Source organism: Pagrus pagrus (assembly GCF_965226575.1).
Source record: "Pagrus pagrus genome assembly, chromosome: 7".
Taxonomy (NCBI): domain Eukaryota; kingdom Metazoa; phylum Chordata; class Actinopteri; order Spariformes; family Sparidae; genus Pagrus; species Pagrus pagrus.
The window spans coordinates 33,107,050-33,124,559 of NC_140191.1; the positions used below are offsets into that span (position 1 = coordinate 33,107,050).

Sequence of the window (17,510 nt, forward strand, 5' to 3'; positions counted from 1 at the left end):
CGAGGCACTTAGCTAACTAACTTAGCTTGGCTCACAATGTTAAAGTGAGAAAAAATCTCTGGATCTGTCCCATTATCCAGATAAAAGTTCTGGGAAGAGACCCACCCTCCATCCAAGTTTGTGTAGTTTTGTGTAATCCTGACAAACCTATCAACCATCCAACCAATCAACCAACAGAGACAGGTGAAAATATAACCTCCTTGGTGGGGGTAATAAACACCCTAGTTTGATTCAATAAACTCTTTGAGTTGTATGGGGTTTTGCTGTTTTATTGTAACTTGGTCTGGTATGACCATTAGCTTATGATGGATAATGCTGGCTAAGGACTCGAAGCAGGATGTAGGAGGATGTAGCAGTGCATGCTTTGACAAGCTTCATGACTGTCTCAGCCCGTGGTCTGAGTGCACATTGTTTTTAAATCTGTGTATTGACCTCACATCTATATGCATGGAAGTCTTCCTTGTAAGACAGTTTGGGTGGTTTTATGAGTTGTTTTCTGCCGGAAACCCTTTAGGAAGTCTGGTGATTTGGTATAAAGACTGACAAAAACAATTCTCAGAATTAAGTTGGTTAATTGGATCAGTTGGTTAATTGGATCTTGCATATTACTTCCATGTGAGTGATGGGAGTTTGTGTCCTGTGTGTGGGTAGAGGCTTTAGATTTATACTTGAATTTATTGTTTTTAGGAGTTTAAAAGAATATTTTCAGTTTGCAGTTGCAGTTTGGTTAAGCTTTGGTTACTTGATTAGATTTAGGCAACAAAAAGTACTTGATTAGGTTTAGGAAACAAAACTTCTCTGTTAGCTTCAGGCAACAGACCTACCCAGTAAGGCTTTGGAAAAGGACATGCTTTGGATTAAAATAAGTCAACCTTCACATTTGGTTTCACATAGGACAGCTATGTTTACCAGAATAAAAAAAACAACTCTTTTTGAAGATACAAGTAATGAGACACCAAATGCGAGCTGACGAAAACGTGCATCAGACACACAACTCATACAGGATGTAAGGCACTGCCCCCTGGAGAAATACCAAGTTCTGCAAGAGTCCCTGGTGGAAACAGCAAACCTGATACTGCACGACAGAGGTACCTGCTTCACTTGGATTCAGTCTCTACGCTAAGCTAAGTTAATCATCTGCTGGCTCTGGAGCCATACTTGGCACACAGACAAGAGAGTAGCATTGTTCTTAGTCTAGCTGTAAACAAATAGTTTGACATTCTATGTAATTTTTGAAAGAAGAAATAACACAAGTGTCATAAAAGAAAAGTTGAATTCATAAATAACTAAAATTCAGTAGAGTTCTTACCTCCACCAAGGGCCAACAGTCCCCTTTAATTCAATCAAGCCAAATCTAATATCAAACAAGATCCTCTGCTAGATCCAGATTTTTATTATAAATCTGCATCAAATCATACTCACTCACATATACCACCCACCTAAATACACCTGATTGTTTTCATCAACATCTTTGTATTATAAATGTTGAACAGTCCAATCTTACAATGTTAAAGTAACTGAGAAAAAAATTCCTGTATCCGTCCCTTTTTTCGGATCGTCATGTGTCATGATAAAACACATTATATGTAATTAAATCTGAGAAAACAAGAGGACTAATGCTGTTTTATTATATACTTATATGCTTTTATTAGAAATAAGACACATTCATTTTGTGCTCTGAAAACTGTACATTAACAAAGAGGTGACCCCAGTAAAATAAAAAGGGGAGTGAAGGGGGGTTGGGAGGGATTTGTGTGGCAGGGTGGGGTGCAGATCAGGGGGTCAGAGGTCTGAGGTCAGGGTTTCGACAAATACAGATCTGAGGGAGTGACTGGCGGTGATATCAAAACACACACTGTTACGTTGCGATACAGAACACTCGTATAGTCCAGTACCTTGAAAGGTAAGGGGGAGGGAATGGGAGGATCAGTATCAGAATAATCATGTTCATATTAATAATAATGATAACAACTATCCCCAAGCACAGTAAGAAAGATATTTATAGGCTAAAATCCATTCTGTAGAACTCTGTTGAAATAATTACAATGCTGTACATCAGGACTCCAAATGAGCCTTGTGCTTTCTCTGTGTGCAACCACCATCCCTCTGATCAACTCTGCCTTATATATCATCGCCTTTAATCATCATCGCATATATTTATAGATCTATTCATTTACTCATCTTCCATTACTCACCACACACATACATACACTCACAAGTACCTTTTCCTTAGCATTTTTGAAACACCATCACATTTTGCATTTACTGTATCAAGCCTGCTTGTACATCGAGAAACTGACCCAAACAGCACGTGTTTGTTGAACGTGGCTCCTTCTGGACGCACTGGCATCCATGCTGTCCCTCTGTTGCATTGAGGTTGTGGGCTTATTAGAGTGCAGAGCCTGCCAGCCCGCTCTCTGGCGTCTCTGAGGTGTCCATCGATGAGAAGGCAACATGCCGTTTTGGCTCTTCGATTTTTTAACCTCCCTGCCCCCCATTCACTTGTCACTGCAGGGTCGCTATTGAGCCACCGGGATCACAGGGTATAAAGTGGTGGAGCCAACAGGATTGGGGTGAATTGTAGGGGAGGGGTTATGGCATTAGGGGGCACATGGGAGAATGAACTCTTGTTCGTTTTCCCTTTTGAGATTTATGTTAAAGGAAAAAAAAAGTCCAGGGGCATCTCGAGCAGTGTACAACATCAGCGTTCATCAGGAGAAAGAGAGAGCAGAACAGTGATGCAACAATACTTTAACAGTGAAAAAAAAAGACATAATCATGATTATTACATTGTATTCATTTAATTCAGGGGTAAACATCGCATGATTACCTTTGCTATGCAGTTTATTACATGACTACATGATGCACATACAGCAGCTGAATCTGCTACTTTGGCAATCTGTCTCCTATGTGAGCCAGCGTGGGATCCGAGACCATATACAAGAAGATGACCAGTATTTTGCAGACAAAAACTCTGTCCAAACACCAAATGAAACAACATAGAAAGAGACATCATGTTCCTGTTCTCTCTTTAATTGGTTTAATTGATTTTCTGATATTTTGATCCTTCTCTCTCCTCCTCGCCCTCTTTCCCCCTCATGTTCTCACATTGGGCTTCATCCAGGCTTTGAGTAGAAGTACAGAGCAGGGCAGTGTGTGTGGTGTGTCAGCTTGTTTGTCTGAGGGCATCGGAAAAAAAGGGAGTTGTCGGTGTGAGGTCGCAATGTGGGTCACACCTCCGTCTGCAGGTCCATGATCTCCTGGCCCACCAGAGGAATGGTGGCGCTGGTTTTCTCCCACTCCACCGTCTGTAACTCCAGAGGGGAGGCTGCCACTGTCTCCAGGTCCTTCTTCACCCAGGATGGAGGGGAGTGGGTCTTCCTTATGCCCTCCCATGCCCTCTTACTCGGGGTCTGCTGCTTGTCCTGCTGGGAAGAGGACAGAGGAAAAAAGCTTGTTTTCTGAGATAGTCATATAATCAGAAGTTATATTGTGAGTCCTTTTGGTGAACTTACTTTACCTCACACTTCCTTATTTATGTCATTTCTTAAAGGAATAGTTGACATTTCAAAAAATAAGCTTTTTCAGTTTCTTGCCAAGAGTTAAATGACTCAGAGTTATATGACTGCCACAATCATGTCTGTCCCTTAAAGGTCCAGTGTGTGGGTTTTAGTGGTACCAACTGAGTACCTCTCATCCTTCGCTTCCCTCTCTAGAGCCAGTGCAACATGGCATACTCCTTGGAAGAGTACCTGGTCCCTCTTCTCAAAGTCTGGACACTTCAGTCCACATTCGGACCAAATGCTGAATCAATCCGGACCCAACAATACGTTATGAAGTACAACATTTCTATTTTGAAATAAACTTTCTATTGATCAGTACTTAGTGCCGTTGAATACACAGTGCCGCTGGAGATCATTTTGAGCGATCCTGTCCACAGATGAATGTGGTTTTAATGTGGCTCTTTTCCCTGTCATAGACATCATTGTCATGGCGACCTTAACTGCTACAGAGAGTGAGAGAGTGATGTGTGTTGTTAACGTTACACTGGATCATTTACTATCAGCTCCTTAATCGTAGATACATAATGTCTCTTGTTTTCTCTAGCACACAGTTACTACACCTGGTGTTAATGTAGTTCTAAGAATCAGAAACTGAGTTTGCAAAGTGCCAAACGTGGAGTAAATCTCATAAGGCTATCAGCCACACTGGCAGGTAATAAATGTTTGTACCAAAATATTCATAAAATTCAAAACGAGACTTCTGGTGTCATTTTTTTTTCTTATTTTCCTTTGTTGAAATACATAGGCCTATATCTGTCATTACTTTCTTGATCTTTTACTGCAGCTTTTATCATTATTAGATGCTAAAATAATAACAATATTTCTACATGGGCAGATTCAAAGATTCTATTTAAAAATTCTAATCAAATTGTTTTCAGCAAACCGTGTTCTTGCACAGCAGGTCCTTAAAATGCCTGTCTCTGATAAGTTTGTTTATTTTGTTAACTTGTACTGCAATCTTTTGTAATAATTACTAAAGACAAAGTTGTTCTGGGCCTCTGATGTTAAATAAAATTCTAAATCTTTGACAGATATGTTTTTATACTGGACCGTTAGATACAGAGCTGGAGCAAATAGTAGCACACAGACTGGAAACAGGGAAACAGCTTCCCTGGCCCTGTCCAAAGTAAAAAAAAATAAATAAAAAAATCTTCTACCAGCACTTCTAAAGCATATTAGTTCACACATTGTATCTCACTTATATAATCTTAATTCAAAAATGACAATTTTTGGCATTACAGGAAGTTAGAAGTTGAAAATATTTCTTGGGGATCTACATCTGGCCACAGTGACTAACTTCCCCCTATTCCAGTCTTTATGCTAAGCTAAGTTAAGCATGTCCTGGTTCCAGTTCCAAATGTAAGCAACAGACATAAAAGTTGTCCTCTCTCTCTTGGCAGCAAATACACATATTTTCTAAAATTTCAAACTTTTCCTTTAAAACCACTTTTGATAAACCCTATTAAAGGGATGTAAACTTGCTGCTTCAATTCAGAGTAGGTATTTACACAAAAAGCTAGATAAGCTAGAAATATTAATAAGGATCGGGATGCAAATATGATTGTGGCTGAGGCACATTGTCAAAACACATCTTGTACCCATAATGGAGATGTTCTCTTTGCCTCTTCCACTTTATATGATTAGTACTTATTGATTTATTTAATTCTGTAAAGAAGATACTGCTGTTTGATTTTACAGGGCTATCACAAATATCTGATCGGGCCTTGAAACGGTCAGTGTCAAATAGCTGCATCCTTGATCTGTGAAGCTGGACTTGTGCCAGAGAAGAAGAAGAACTGACTCCAAAGCTGTGAAACAAATGGAGATCAAGGGTTTTTGGAGCAGAAGGAAATGGAAATCATCTGCTGCCATGGAATGACTGCAGCTACAAAGCCAACATGGATTCTCTTTTTCTACCTGCTGTTGGTGACTAGTTCCCAACCAATGCAGTCCCAACCTTGATTCCCATTGTTTAATGGGGAATATCTACATGAGTCATTATTTAGCTAGCTAATAGCCTTAACAAGGAAGCAACTATCCCAAATGTACATAGATCATTATGTCTTGAATCTCACACATTACTAGCTGTAAAGTGAAAAGTGGGAGGATGTTGCCCCATTCTGGAAAGACGATGTTAAATGACTGACACTTGAAGATTTTAAGGCTGAGATGGGCTAAAATGTCTTAATCATCAGTGTGAGCAGCTGTGTTAAAAAAAAACAAAGACCCTTTAATTCTCTGATTGACTTGGCTGGCTTCATCTATGTAGCACTGGTGATTGGGTATTGTCATATAAACAGCTATACCACCCTAAGTTAAATTATTTTAAACTAATGGCCATAAAACAACCCTATATAGTTAAATTATCCAAGAGAAATGCAGTCCTAAGTTGAGGAGCGCTGAGAATATGATTTAAGTTGTAATTTGTAGGAAATGGCCAGTAGCTCAGTTAGCTGTAGAGCTAAATGGCCCTATCAGCTGACCGGAGCCTGCACGCACATCGACCTCAGATCATGGGGGGACCAGTTTCAATTTCTTTAAACCACATGGGCGGGGCTAAACCCAGGATGCAGCGAGGGTGCTTCTGCAATTTAGCGTTGGGATGAACTTGTTTTGCACATGCGGAGGTGAAACCTGGAAATATTACGGCTAAATCCCCACAAAAGAAAAGGCAAGATCCGCAAGCCTGTTTACATATGTATGGTTAGCGACCGTATTAGTAATAGAGTAACTTGCCATTTTAAGCAGCAAAAGAAAAAAACCTTAATTCAGAAGTACAAATGTATTGTTCTGTTTAGTCAGGAAAATAGATACAAAAAATATTTCCTTTCTTGACGTTTTGTTTACTTACAAGACTCAATAGCAAACTCGCAGCTTTTACAGCTGAAACTACAGACTATCACCTCTTGAGGTACAAAGGGGTATACATGACAGGATGTGCCAGAGCTAGCTGGTTATCATGCTAACTTCAGTAGACACCCCTGCAACACAGTACATAGACGTCTTTGACATAAAGTCAAATTGCCCCTTAGAGGAAATTTCAGATGGGGAATTTGTGGTGGCTTTCCCACTTCACAATTCTATTAATAGCACAAATAGCAATGTAACAGGACCAGTGGCCCAATGCCAAATATTTGCTTTATTTCATCAATTACTGACCTAATGTCATGGCTCTGTCTCTTTGGCTCTTATCACCAAGTGATGCATACCTACTCCTAACACACAACATGCTGAGATGCATAATTTGCAGACAGACAGAGACAAAGACAAAAGAAGAATTTCTCAATAAATTATGAATAAATATCCCAACTTAAACAATATGGCCCACACTCATGTAGCAGAACTTTAGCCTGTAAAGACTAGAGCCTAGACTGCCTGCTCAACACAAAGAGCTTTAAACTATGTCTGTTTTTAATAAGGCCTTGTCTTGTAACAAGTTCTAACAAGTTGCATAATTTGAGAGAACCTATAAATATTTGTCACATTCCGAGCTTACTTGACTAGGTCTGTAGTTGGATTTGTATGCCCACCCACAATAATGCCCTCACAGCTAATTTCCTCTGGCACTAAGCAGATTAAAAAAATGCAATTTTTAGAATGGCTGCACTAATAATTAAAAAGGCAATTCCACTCAAGTGTGGTGATTTGTACTAATGATAAGAGAAAAGGAGGACAACATTAGATATAGGGGAGGGGGGAGGGGGGGCAGAACAGAATAAAGTTAAACTCTTTACACTCATGTTGGTCTTGTCGCTGCTGGCAGAGGACACACTCCATCTTTTGGCAGCTTTGGCATCAACAGGTGGAGATTCTCTATCCTTGTCTGCACTGTGAATCTTCCTGTTCAGGTCCTGAAACATGTCCTGGTGGCGTTTCCGGGTGTGCATAATCTTCTACACAGGAACATTGCACGTTACGTATAAGGTAAACAGCACAGGCTACCATCAATCCTACTTTACCCCTTCACATTTAAAGTCTCCAATCTCAACACTACAGTCACACCCAAACTTTGAATAAATCTGATAAATATATGCAAACATCTAGAGGTCTGAATAGCTAACTAAGAGACATATCAGTTTTTTGGTCTAAGTCTACAAAGCTCTGTAGGAATCAAAGAGACTAAAATTACCTCAAAGTCAAGCTCTGCATAGCGTGATTTTCGTCTCTGGGGGGAGATGAGACAGGGAGATTAAAGATGTGTCTTGATATTGTGTGCCTTATGAGCAGACAAATGCCCAAGCGTTGGTTAAGTGTTTCATTGTGTATCTCCACATCAGCCAGTCAACAAAGAGTCTTTCTGGGACCCGGAGGAGAGCAGTGAGTCATAAGGGAGAAAACAAGGTTTGCTGCTGGTCATTCTGACCCTGTTGGCACAAGTTTGTAGTTAACAGATTGTGACCGAATGACCTTTGAGTCCTCCATCACGGAGTGGTGAAGGAAAACCTGACCTTCAGGCTGCTCGGTTGCTGTGGCAGCTGCCGCCTCGCACGCCATTATGGAAGTGTGTTTTGCCCTGAAGTGAAAAGACACCAGCAGGCAGATGTCCAGGCCGCTGTGTGCTGATCACTGTGTCGTCTCAGCCTGCCACTGCTGTCTGCACTAGAGGCTCAGTGAAAACTAACCTTTATAAAGATGCTGTCTTTACATGGGGCCAGAAAACATGGGGATAGTTTTTGTGATGCCTTATTTTAAGCATCAGAGTGGGGTAACCTAAGCGTGCATGAAAATCAGCACAGTGCTACTCTGGGGAGACCTAATTAATGATCCTTTATTTATTTTCATGAATTAACATCCAGCTTATTAATGTGTGGCTCCCTAGTTGATTATCCTTATTAATCATTTCATAGCTATGCACTGATGCTGTGTTGCTCAAACATAGCCAGTAGCACAACACATGCCAAACAGATGATTCTACAAAAAAAGACTATACAATATCACTTGTAACTATTTACCTGGAGAGCTGGATTTGGTTTACTACATGAATGGCTGTGGTTCATGCAAAATAATAAATGATTAGCAAAACGGAAACTGTCATGATATATGCAACCATTCACATTGATATACGGATAAGAAACAAAAGCAATTAAAGTATAATTGTACTGTCACTGTATTGAGAGAGGGATAATAAAGAGGAGATATGACAAGAAGAATGCAATGTTCACAACGATACTGCCTCAAACACAAGCCAGGGGGATCTCATGGTAAACTTCAGTGAATGTCTATTTCCACAGCAGTAATTCAGTTAGTAAAGCAAGCGTCATGTCATACTTTCCACCCTGCTGCTCTGAGTTTCTCTGAAATAGAAATACTGTTTTAATTCACTAATTTACTATAGTTACTTCTAATTTGATGTTTTTTAACTGCTGTTAATGAAACCAATTGTGCATCACTTGTTGTAGATGTTTCAAATTAAGAACCCTCAAGTGCCTATGCCCTATGAAGTACTAGAGGGCCTTTAATGTGTAACAGCTGGGCAAAAAATATTATTTTTTTTTATTTTTCCGATCTGAGGTCCTCTGGAAGTGCGGTGTCAATTTTGGTGCAATTAGGATTCGCCAAGCGTTCAATATTAACACATTTTGTGAGTGCTCTGGCTTCATGGCTCTGCAGACTGAAGCCTTACAGATTTTCTTCTCTCTAATCTCAAACATTACACACTACAAGATTTTAGAATAATGGCACATCACATACAGATAGCATGCAGATATGGCTATTGTACCAGAGGGAGCAGTGCACCGCCTCATGTGATCCCTCTCATGTAATCTCATGGGGAAGCAGACATAAACAAAATTAAGTTAAAGCAGGAGGTTAAACGAGTTTGGATGAGTGGAGACACACTGTCAACACAGGTTTATCTTGTTCAGCTAGGACTGGAGGTGAGATTTTAAGATTCTGTAAACAGTAGTATGCCAGCAAACGTTAGCATCAAGGGCTAGAATGTTTACTGTTGCTTGGCAGCACCTTCAGCTGCTCCAGGATGCCTCTTCCAGTGGTTGTTGTGGTCCGGCTCAGAAGGAACTGATGTAATAATCCAGATTTTAAATTGTAAATATCAAACATGGTTGATATTACCAGACAATCAGTGCTAAACAATGGTTTCCACTGCTTGGGGATTAGTGGGTCAACACAGGTTTTTTAAACGCGGGTCAACCCGATAAAAATTGCATGTTGAACCCAGTCCCACTTCCCACAGGCAAGGCAGCCAGTCTATGATCTTATTTGAAGCGTTACGATCTACGTCACAGACGTCACATTTCACATCGCGAGTGCACTGGAAAAGGTTGCAACATAGGAGAAAACAACAACAGACCGCATCCCAAATTTCTTCCTTATTCATGTGCCACCACTGGATGTTGATAATGCGTCATCTCTTGACTCTGAATGGGCATTGTACTAGTTTCTGTTAACAAGAGAAACTAAGCTCATTAGAATGGTCTGTAAAACATGACTCTGTTATTGTTCTGATGGAAATATTGCTGTGGAAATTTTTATTATCCTGAATTTGCCAAAACAACAGGTTAAAGTGTTGAATTTGCATTAAATTAAACACGATCAACAACAAGTTAAAAGAGCTGCAGATTATAGAAAAGGGAGGGGTCCTACTAAAATGTGATAAAATACACTTTAAATGACAAAATAAAGTTTTTTCTATGATACTATATGTTTCAAATAAATGTTCGGTCCTTGAGAATTAATGGTGAGTCTAGTAGTACAAAACACAACTTTACATGCATGTCTCATTTGAAGTATGAAGTATGAGGCTGATAATGCATTACTATGACAAGAATATGCTGATCATATTTGGTGGTCTTACCTCCAATGAGCTCATGGACAGTGTGGAGACGGTCTCACTCTTGGACATCACACCAGAGTTTCCGGAATCTCCCCCGTCACACATGCTGTTGGCCACCTGGGAGTCTCTGGGCATGTTCTGCAGGTTGTGTGCAGGTGAGTCTCTGTCAGAGCATGACACACTGATCTGGTCAGCAGGCAGAGTCTTCAGCCCAAAGCCAGGCACAGGCTCTGCACTGACAGGGTTAGCCAGGTGGATGAGCCTGGTCTGAGGCAGCTGCTCGATGCTGATGTTGTACTTGGCTGTCTGCTCCTCTTTCCCTTTGGCCGGCTTCATGGTTCCTGTGTTGTTGGTGGGTAGAATGACGTACCCTGGTCCTTTGCCAGTGCCCTCAGAGCTGCTGCCCTCACCGTTCCCTCGAGGCAGCTCTCCATCCAGCTGCTTGAAGAGCTCACCGTCGCAGATGTAGATGGATTTGGCACCCGGTAGCTCGGTACTGATTCCTTTCGTAGCGCCTTTATCCCGACGCAGCGTCAGAGTGTGGCTGGTGTAGTCAGCCACGTTCTGCAGGTGAACCTTGGCCATGCTGGCCGGCATGGTGTTGAAGTTAGAACCCTTCTGAAGAGTGAGGGTGCCAGAGGAGGCCTTCTCTTCCCCCTGGAGAGATGAGCGCTTCACAGTGCCTAGAAGCAACAGAACCAGAACAGAGAACCAGTGTGAGATGAGGAGTTGAACCATGGATAGATTTACCTGCTCGGGCTCCCGGGGGGCAAAAATTAGTTATAGGTCCCTATTGACCTCCAGTCCACCTCTCATTGCTCATTATTAATTCATATCACATGCACTGTGTTGTTGTCAAAAAACAAATAAAACACAAATGTATTTAGTAAAATTCACTGTAAAAAGAGGGATTCTCTACAAGACGTGGTCTCAAAATAATGAACGATGCAGCAATTATCTCAGTTATTACTGTTACAAGATAAGGGTTTTTGAGGCCCCTGGGATTGAGGGCCCTACACCAGTTGCCAGTTTTCCTCAGTCAATAATGAAGCCCTGGGCTGAACAGAAGCTGGAGCAACCTTTTACTAAAACTCAAATCTGGTTTATTCAGTACCATCCAGCTCAACCATCTCAATGAACCACTATATCCAATTGTAAATGAACAATTTAAGGGGCACTATGTCGTTTTGGAGAAGAAATTCAAACTCAGAATTTTAATATTTACAATATTAATGCAGTATATAACTCTCTCTCTATATATATATATACATTAAGCATGTATATATTTATTTTTTCCATAAGTGAATGAACAAGCTGTTCTCAGTGGAAAATAAGGTCCCAGAACACTGATTGAAGCTAGAAAGGTGGCAGGGTCCGCCACATATAAACAAAGTAAAACAGTATAAAGTGTGTTGTCCTTTGTTTATTCACTTTATCCAGTCATGAAAACAAAGAGAGTTTATTTATTTAGTTTGTTTAGGCAGAAAAAAAAAAGATCAGCCAACGAAGACCTTTCTCTTCTCATTAACATTTCTTCCCCACAACGACATGGTGCACCTTTAAAGATAAAAAGAAAAGATGCACTTGCATCAAGACACTGTATTTCAGAAGCACCAAAGTTGTTTTGAGATAGCATAAAGCAGTGTCACCATTATCATTGACACCGTCAAAGAGCATTGATAAGTCAACTTTATAAATGTAACAAAAAAGTCATCTTTCAAACATCCAGATCAATCAAATCATTGTGCACTGAGTGATCTGACAAGTCAGACAACAGCAGAAAGGTGGACCAAAAGAAAGTACTTGTTTGTTGAAATAGATCAGCTGAGAGAATATGGCTGACATGGGACCTGCCTTGACCTTGTGACCTGGCTTTATTTTGTTATAACAAGTGTTGGCTTATGGCAGCATGCACTTCTCATATCTAATCTGGTAAACAACGTCAGACAAAGCTCTATCCACCAAACTAAATATCTCACAATCACTGTCTGTGCTGCCTCCTCCTACTTGACATATGCAAAGAAAATAACAATAATCTCTCTCTGTTCTTTTCTGTCTTTTTTCAGTTGGGCTTGTCTGTGTCTCAATAGCTTTTCTGCTCCAGATGCTTTTCTTGATATCCTGTCTCAAGAGATAATCAGATTTTTCACTCCCAGTGGATATCAGAGCAGAGCCAGTATCTGATGTGGCACTGTCGGGAGGGACTTAATTATACAGCGGCGGTGTAGGAAGGAGTCAGACAGCCCCGTTTATCTGCATATAACTGCTCAGTACACGTTCGTCTCACTCCCATCAGCCTGGGCTGAACTGAGTTATGCAGCCATAATGTGCTGTATTTCTTGTCAAAACAGCTCCTTGGTGAAGGGAGGCTGTTGTGATGTTGATTGTAAGACACAAGTGCACAACTGAGGGGGAACATGCCTCACATCTGTTCTGACAACGCTGAGGAATTTGAAGCCTTCAAAATACAGAGAGGAGGCACAAAAAGACATCTGTAGCTTTTGAGCAGCAGTCCCCAAAGTCAAATCAAACGCAAACACAAAACCAAACACACTCAATCTGGAGCTTACCTGATCTGCAAGCCATATCCACGTCTTTCTCAAAGTCAGTCTGAGGACACAAAACAATAAATATTGTATTAGGTGTGCTCACTCTGCCAATATTTAATGATCAATCCTGAAAGGTGGAAATAACAAACACATGCATATTCATACCATGAGCTGTGCATGGCCATTTTGGAAAGATCCGCCTGAATCTCCATTAGCGTCCTCCTGGCGGTCCACCACACGACACTTTACTGCCTCCTGAACCTGTAGCAAACCACAGGAGAACAAAGGAAGAAGAGCTTAACACTGGTAGGATATATAAATACATCAGTTCACAAAATACTGAGTGACTGGCCTTTTATGATAAAGGCTAAAAGTCCACAGCCCAAAATATTTTTCAAAATATTACTATGTCACAGGGAAGATTACCCTTGACCTGTTGGATATACAATGACTTCATTTCATCATTGTATCTTATATATATCTAATTTGTGCGTAATTTTGTCATAATCGTCATATGAATTGTTGAGTAATCGCCAAAAGTGTGTTTTGTGAGGTCACAGTTATCTTGACCTTTGACCTTTGACCACCACAAGTCCAAGTGGACATTTGTGCCCAAATTGCTCAAAGAATTCTTGAGATATCATGTTCACAAGGCTGGGACAAACGGACAGGCAACCCAAAAACATGATGCCTCTGGCTATGGCTGCTGCCGGTGCAGATGCATAAAAACATAAGCATCAGATCAAATGAACACCAGATTTTGCTCATTTTCACAACTTTCACATACACTTACACGCACATAGGGGGAAAAGTCGAGCTATCAAGTTTGTCCCGAAGGCTGCACTATAAGATGAAAGTCATGTGGTCATTAAGATCCAAATAGTTTGGAGCTTTAATTTGCTCAAGATATGTATTGGCCATCTGCACCCATACATAAACATCCAATAGATTTTGAGATAATGAATCTCACCTGGACCATCATGACCAAGTTGCTCAAGGGGAAATCTGAGTTGATGCTGATGCCAAACAAAAAGTCTGGGGGTCAACAAAATCATTAAGAATCATTCTCTAAATGAATGAAGAGTGGAACTGAATGAAAATAGAGTTGATGCAAAGATGCTTCACCTTAAAAGCCTCAAGCAGGTCAGGGGCAAACCTCCCCTTTGCAGGAAGTGTTAAATTAAGAAGCTTAACATAGATAGATGTGCAGTGTTTCTGGTAAAAATCAAACTAAGAGCAACCAAAAATGGTGAGGACGGCATGTCTGATTGACACAAGCATAAAGTTTAAATTTACTGCTCGGCTGAAAACCTCACTGCTTTTCTTCTGCTCTGCTGTCACTCACTGTCGCTCTCTCTCACTCACTCACTCAACCACACACTCGCTATGCAGACACTTTTTGCTTTCCATGTTTTACCAATACTTAGAATATAAATGTGCATAGTGGTAGTAAGTTACCTCCTGCAGTTGCATTTTAGGATGCTACAAATTTCTATCCATTAAAAATGTGTGCAATTTATTTAAACGTCAATATATATTTTGGTTTTTGTGGTTTCTGTGTGAAGAACTTTCACACAGAAACCAATAATTTGAATATTCAGAGCATACTGCTCGTGAATATTTTTGATGTGACATATTCACAGGCCAGTATTTCACCTTTTCAAGTCACCCATCAAACAAAAAACAAATACCTTTATATAAAATGTAATTTATTTCTCAATTTCCTCTCCATCAAAGAAAATATTCACTCTCCATCAATTTTAAACAATGAAACTACAACATCGAACTTTGTTAAATTCCGACCATGTCCCTTAGCCTGCCTGTTGGAGAATATCTCAGTTATGTACAGATTCAGGCTCTTGTTCCACAAATGTGATTTCTTGTTACCGCCTATGATTTGAATAACCATCCATGGCATTAAATCAAATACTCAAATACAAAATGAACAAAGAAAGTCAAGTCAAGTTGCAAGTCATCAAAACAGAGACTCAAGTTGCATCGAGTCCAAGACACAATGACCTCCACATCTCTGGTATCTACACCAAATTTCATGTCAATTTAAAATAAACACAAAGAAAACCAGGAAGAACATATATAAAGTCAGTGGTCATGTGAGGTACCTCTCTGCGCAAGATGCAGTGCACCATGACAATTACGAAGCCTTCCAGTGAATCAAAGACAGCAAAGAGGATCTGGAAGAGTGCAGAGCGCCGGTCGGTGATGGCGAGGACGGCTGACATCCATGTGAGGGCCAGGAGGGGCAAAACTACACAGGAGCTCCACAGTGATGCCCTGCAGGATGGAAGGGGAACGGCAGTCAAGGACAGCACTAGTCAACATGATACAGAGAGTAAGACTACAATGTTTTCAGTCATGCTGTAAGACATTTCGTATTTGTCATTAGCTTGGATTATAAGATATTTTTTTTACCACTATAGCAGGCTTCTGTACAAAACATTTCCCTATGGAGCATCAGATACGTCAGAGAATATAATGCTAACACAATCTTAAACCAATCTTCTACTTGCCCTTGATAACTGCCCACGCTGTTAGCATAGTGTTAGCAGCTCTACCCATGCATCAATACATAACATCACAACAAATTATGTTACTCTCACAAACAAAAACATACATCCATTATCTGCAGATATATATGTTCATAATTCACATATATTACATGCATGTATGTTTAAGATGGCTCAGTCAAACCATAGAGGATCTAGTGCCACAGGAAAGAGAGGGAGGATCGAGGGTGAGCAGTGTGGAAAAACAAGTGTAATGAGGCTGAAACAGAATGCAAAGACAAACGGAAGAGGCAGAGCAGAGAAGGACAGAGAAAGAGAGAGAGTCTGGAGAAGTGTCATTCCCGCTGTCCATATTTTTGCTCCCACTTCTTTCTTTTTTTTGTCGTTGACTCCTTCCATTAGTTTGATTTGCACATCAGGAACAAACGAGCGATAATTACTCTCAGTGTGAGTGTCAAGAAATTATCTTTGACTCAGTTTGTTTTTCTAAACCTTTTCAATAAGTTGCAATCATTTTTTTGTTATTCCAGAGGTGGAAAATTATATGTTGCAAGCAACAAGGGAATAATACCCCATGATAAATTTCCACAGCACTAATTCTATCATATAGAAAAGGCATGTCATACTAACCAACTTCCTGCTCTGAGCTGCTCTTTTGAACACAAACAATCTTTTCATTCACTATTTCCTTTTGCCTTGTCAATTTGTTCAATCAGCGTTAAGCTGATTGTGGCTCTTAAGCTGCTGGAATGCTTGTTAATGTTTAAAATATGGGCAGAAAGTGTCAAGGTTTTTTCATGGCACCAGAACAACAAAAAAAGCAAACTAAATATGTGGCCCAGTCTCACACCAAAGCATGTAATAGAGCTACCAATCAACTAAAGGAAAGCTTGTGAGTGTGACTCTTGTGTATGAAAGTGCAGTACCAACAGGGGGCAATAACTGCAGAGAGCAGAGTGAAAAGTAGTGGTGGCTGAGAAGGGTTGACCCAAATGCAATAGTCACCACAGTAATGCAAATGTCTAAACAAAAATACAAAAGTCAAAACACGAATGCAAAAGCCACAACATCACAACAGAAGTGAGCAATAGCAGAAGTGAGCGCGTAACAGCAGAAGTAAGCAACAGCAGATGTTGTCGTGTTATTACGTTCATTTGAGATCAGCCAGGCCTGTGCAGAATCGATCAACAGCAATCTATGTACAATGCATGCCAGTTAGATTTGCATCCGACTTGGACGCCGCTTGCTCTGATGTCACGCACATTTGGGCAATGGCAATCCCATGGGATCGAGGTGGCTTATGCCCCCCACCGACTGCAAATGCCTGATCAAACAACTGACTGGTTTAGATGTTGACTCAAAAATATGACCTTTTACAGAAACTTTTTATTTTTGCTGAATTCAGGAGATTTTGTTCTTATTTGTCTAATTGTGAATTTTGATGTGAGGATTCAGATGTCAAGCCTCGACAGTATTAATATCTGACAGATCAATAATGAAAACTTTGTGTTTGGTTATTTATGTATTCCATTTAATAAAGGTAGTCTAACAGGAACAGGTCTGCTCAGATGATTTATAAACAGCAGCAAACTGATATGAAGCTGATTTACATGAGAATTTATGTAAAATGGGGGTTGATTCATGTAATATAAAATAACACATCGCCTGTGTAGCGTTTTAATTGTGGTGTCTGCATACAAACTGAGTGTGTGTGATAACAATCAGATCGATCGCACATCTCAGATCTAACAGTATGTGAGTGTTTCTGGCTCCCTGTACAGATTGAAGGCTGCTGAAAAACTGGGTTAAAAAAACCGTCTTGAACACATTTTTTAGCTCTGCCCCCCTGCTGCTGCCACCTGATTTCATCCAAAGTGAGCTCATTATGGATCTTCTCGCAAGACCTTCCCTACTCTGCCTCTGATTGGTTGGCTTTTTATTTGCTTGGCATTTTCTATGCTCAACTCATTTATGATTTTACTTTAACGTATAAACATTTCCTGTTTGATTTTTTAAAAAGAAGAAAAGATGGAGAAAAAGGTGTACATTATCAACCTTATCATTATTTCAGCTAAATTTC

At 40.3% G+C, this 17,510-nt stretch overlaps 1 protein-coding gene across 15 annotated transcripts in view; it reads right to left on the reverse strand.

Annotated features, from left to right (window-relative positions):
• Positions 1-1,619: 1,619 nt before the first annotated feature.
• adgrb1a (adhesion G protein-coupled receptor B1a) overlaps positions 1,620-17,510 on the reverse strand; it is a 157,975-nt gene continuing 142,084 nt past the window's right edge. For 6 of the 15 annotated variants that reach the window (XM_084356629.1, XM_084356632.1, XM_084356638.1 and 3 more), the window contains 7 exons: positions 15,026-15,197; positions 13,071-13,166; positions 12,927-12,966; positions 10,378-11,039; positions 7,693-7,728; positions 7,298-7,456; positions 1,620-3,425 (listed from right to left, as the gene is read on the reverse strand). In XM_084356629.1, the coding sequence (XP_084212755.1) occupies positions 3,231-3,425; positions 7,298-7,456; positions 7,693-7,728; positions 10,378-11,039; positions 12,927-12,966; positions 13,071-13,166; positions 15,026-15,197 (1,360 nt within the window). In that variant the 3' untranslated portion in view covers positions 1,620-3,230. Of the gene's footprint in view, positions 3,429-7,297; positions 7,457-7,692; positions 7,729-10,377; positions 11,040-12,926; positions 12,967-13,070; positions 13,167-15,025; positions 15,198-17,510 lie in introns of all 15 variants that reach the window. The other 9 variants (XM_084356634.1, XM_084356627.1, XM_084356628.1 and 6 more) reach the window with 4 other exon arrangements.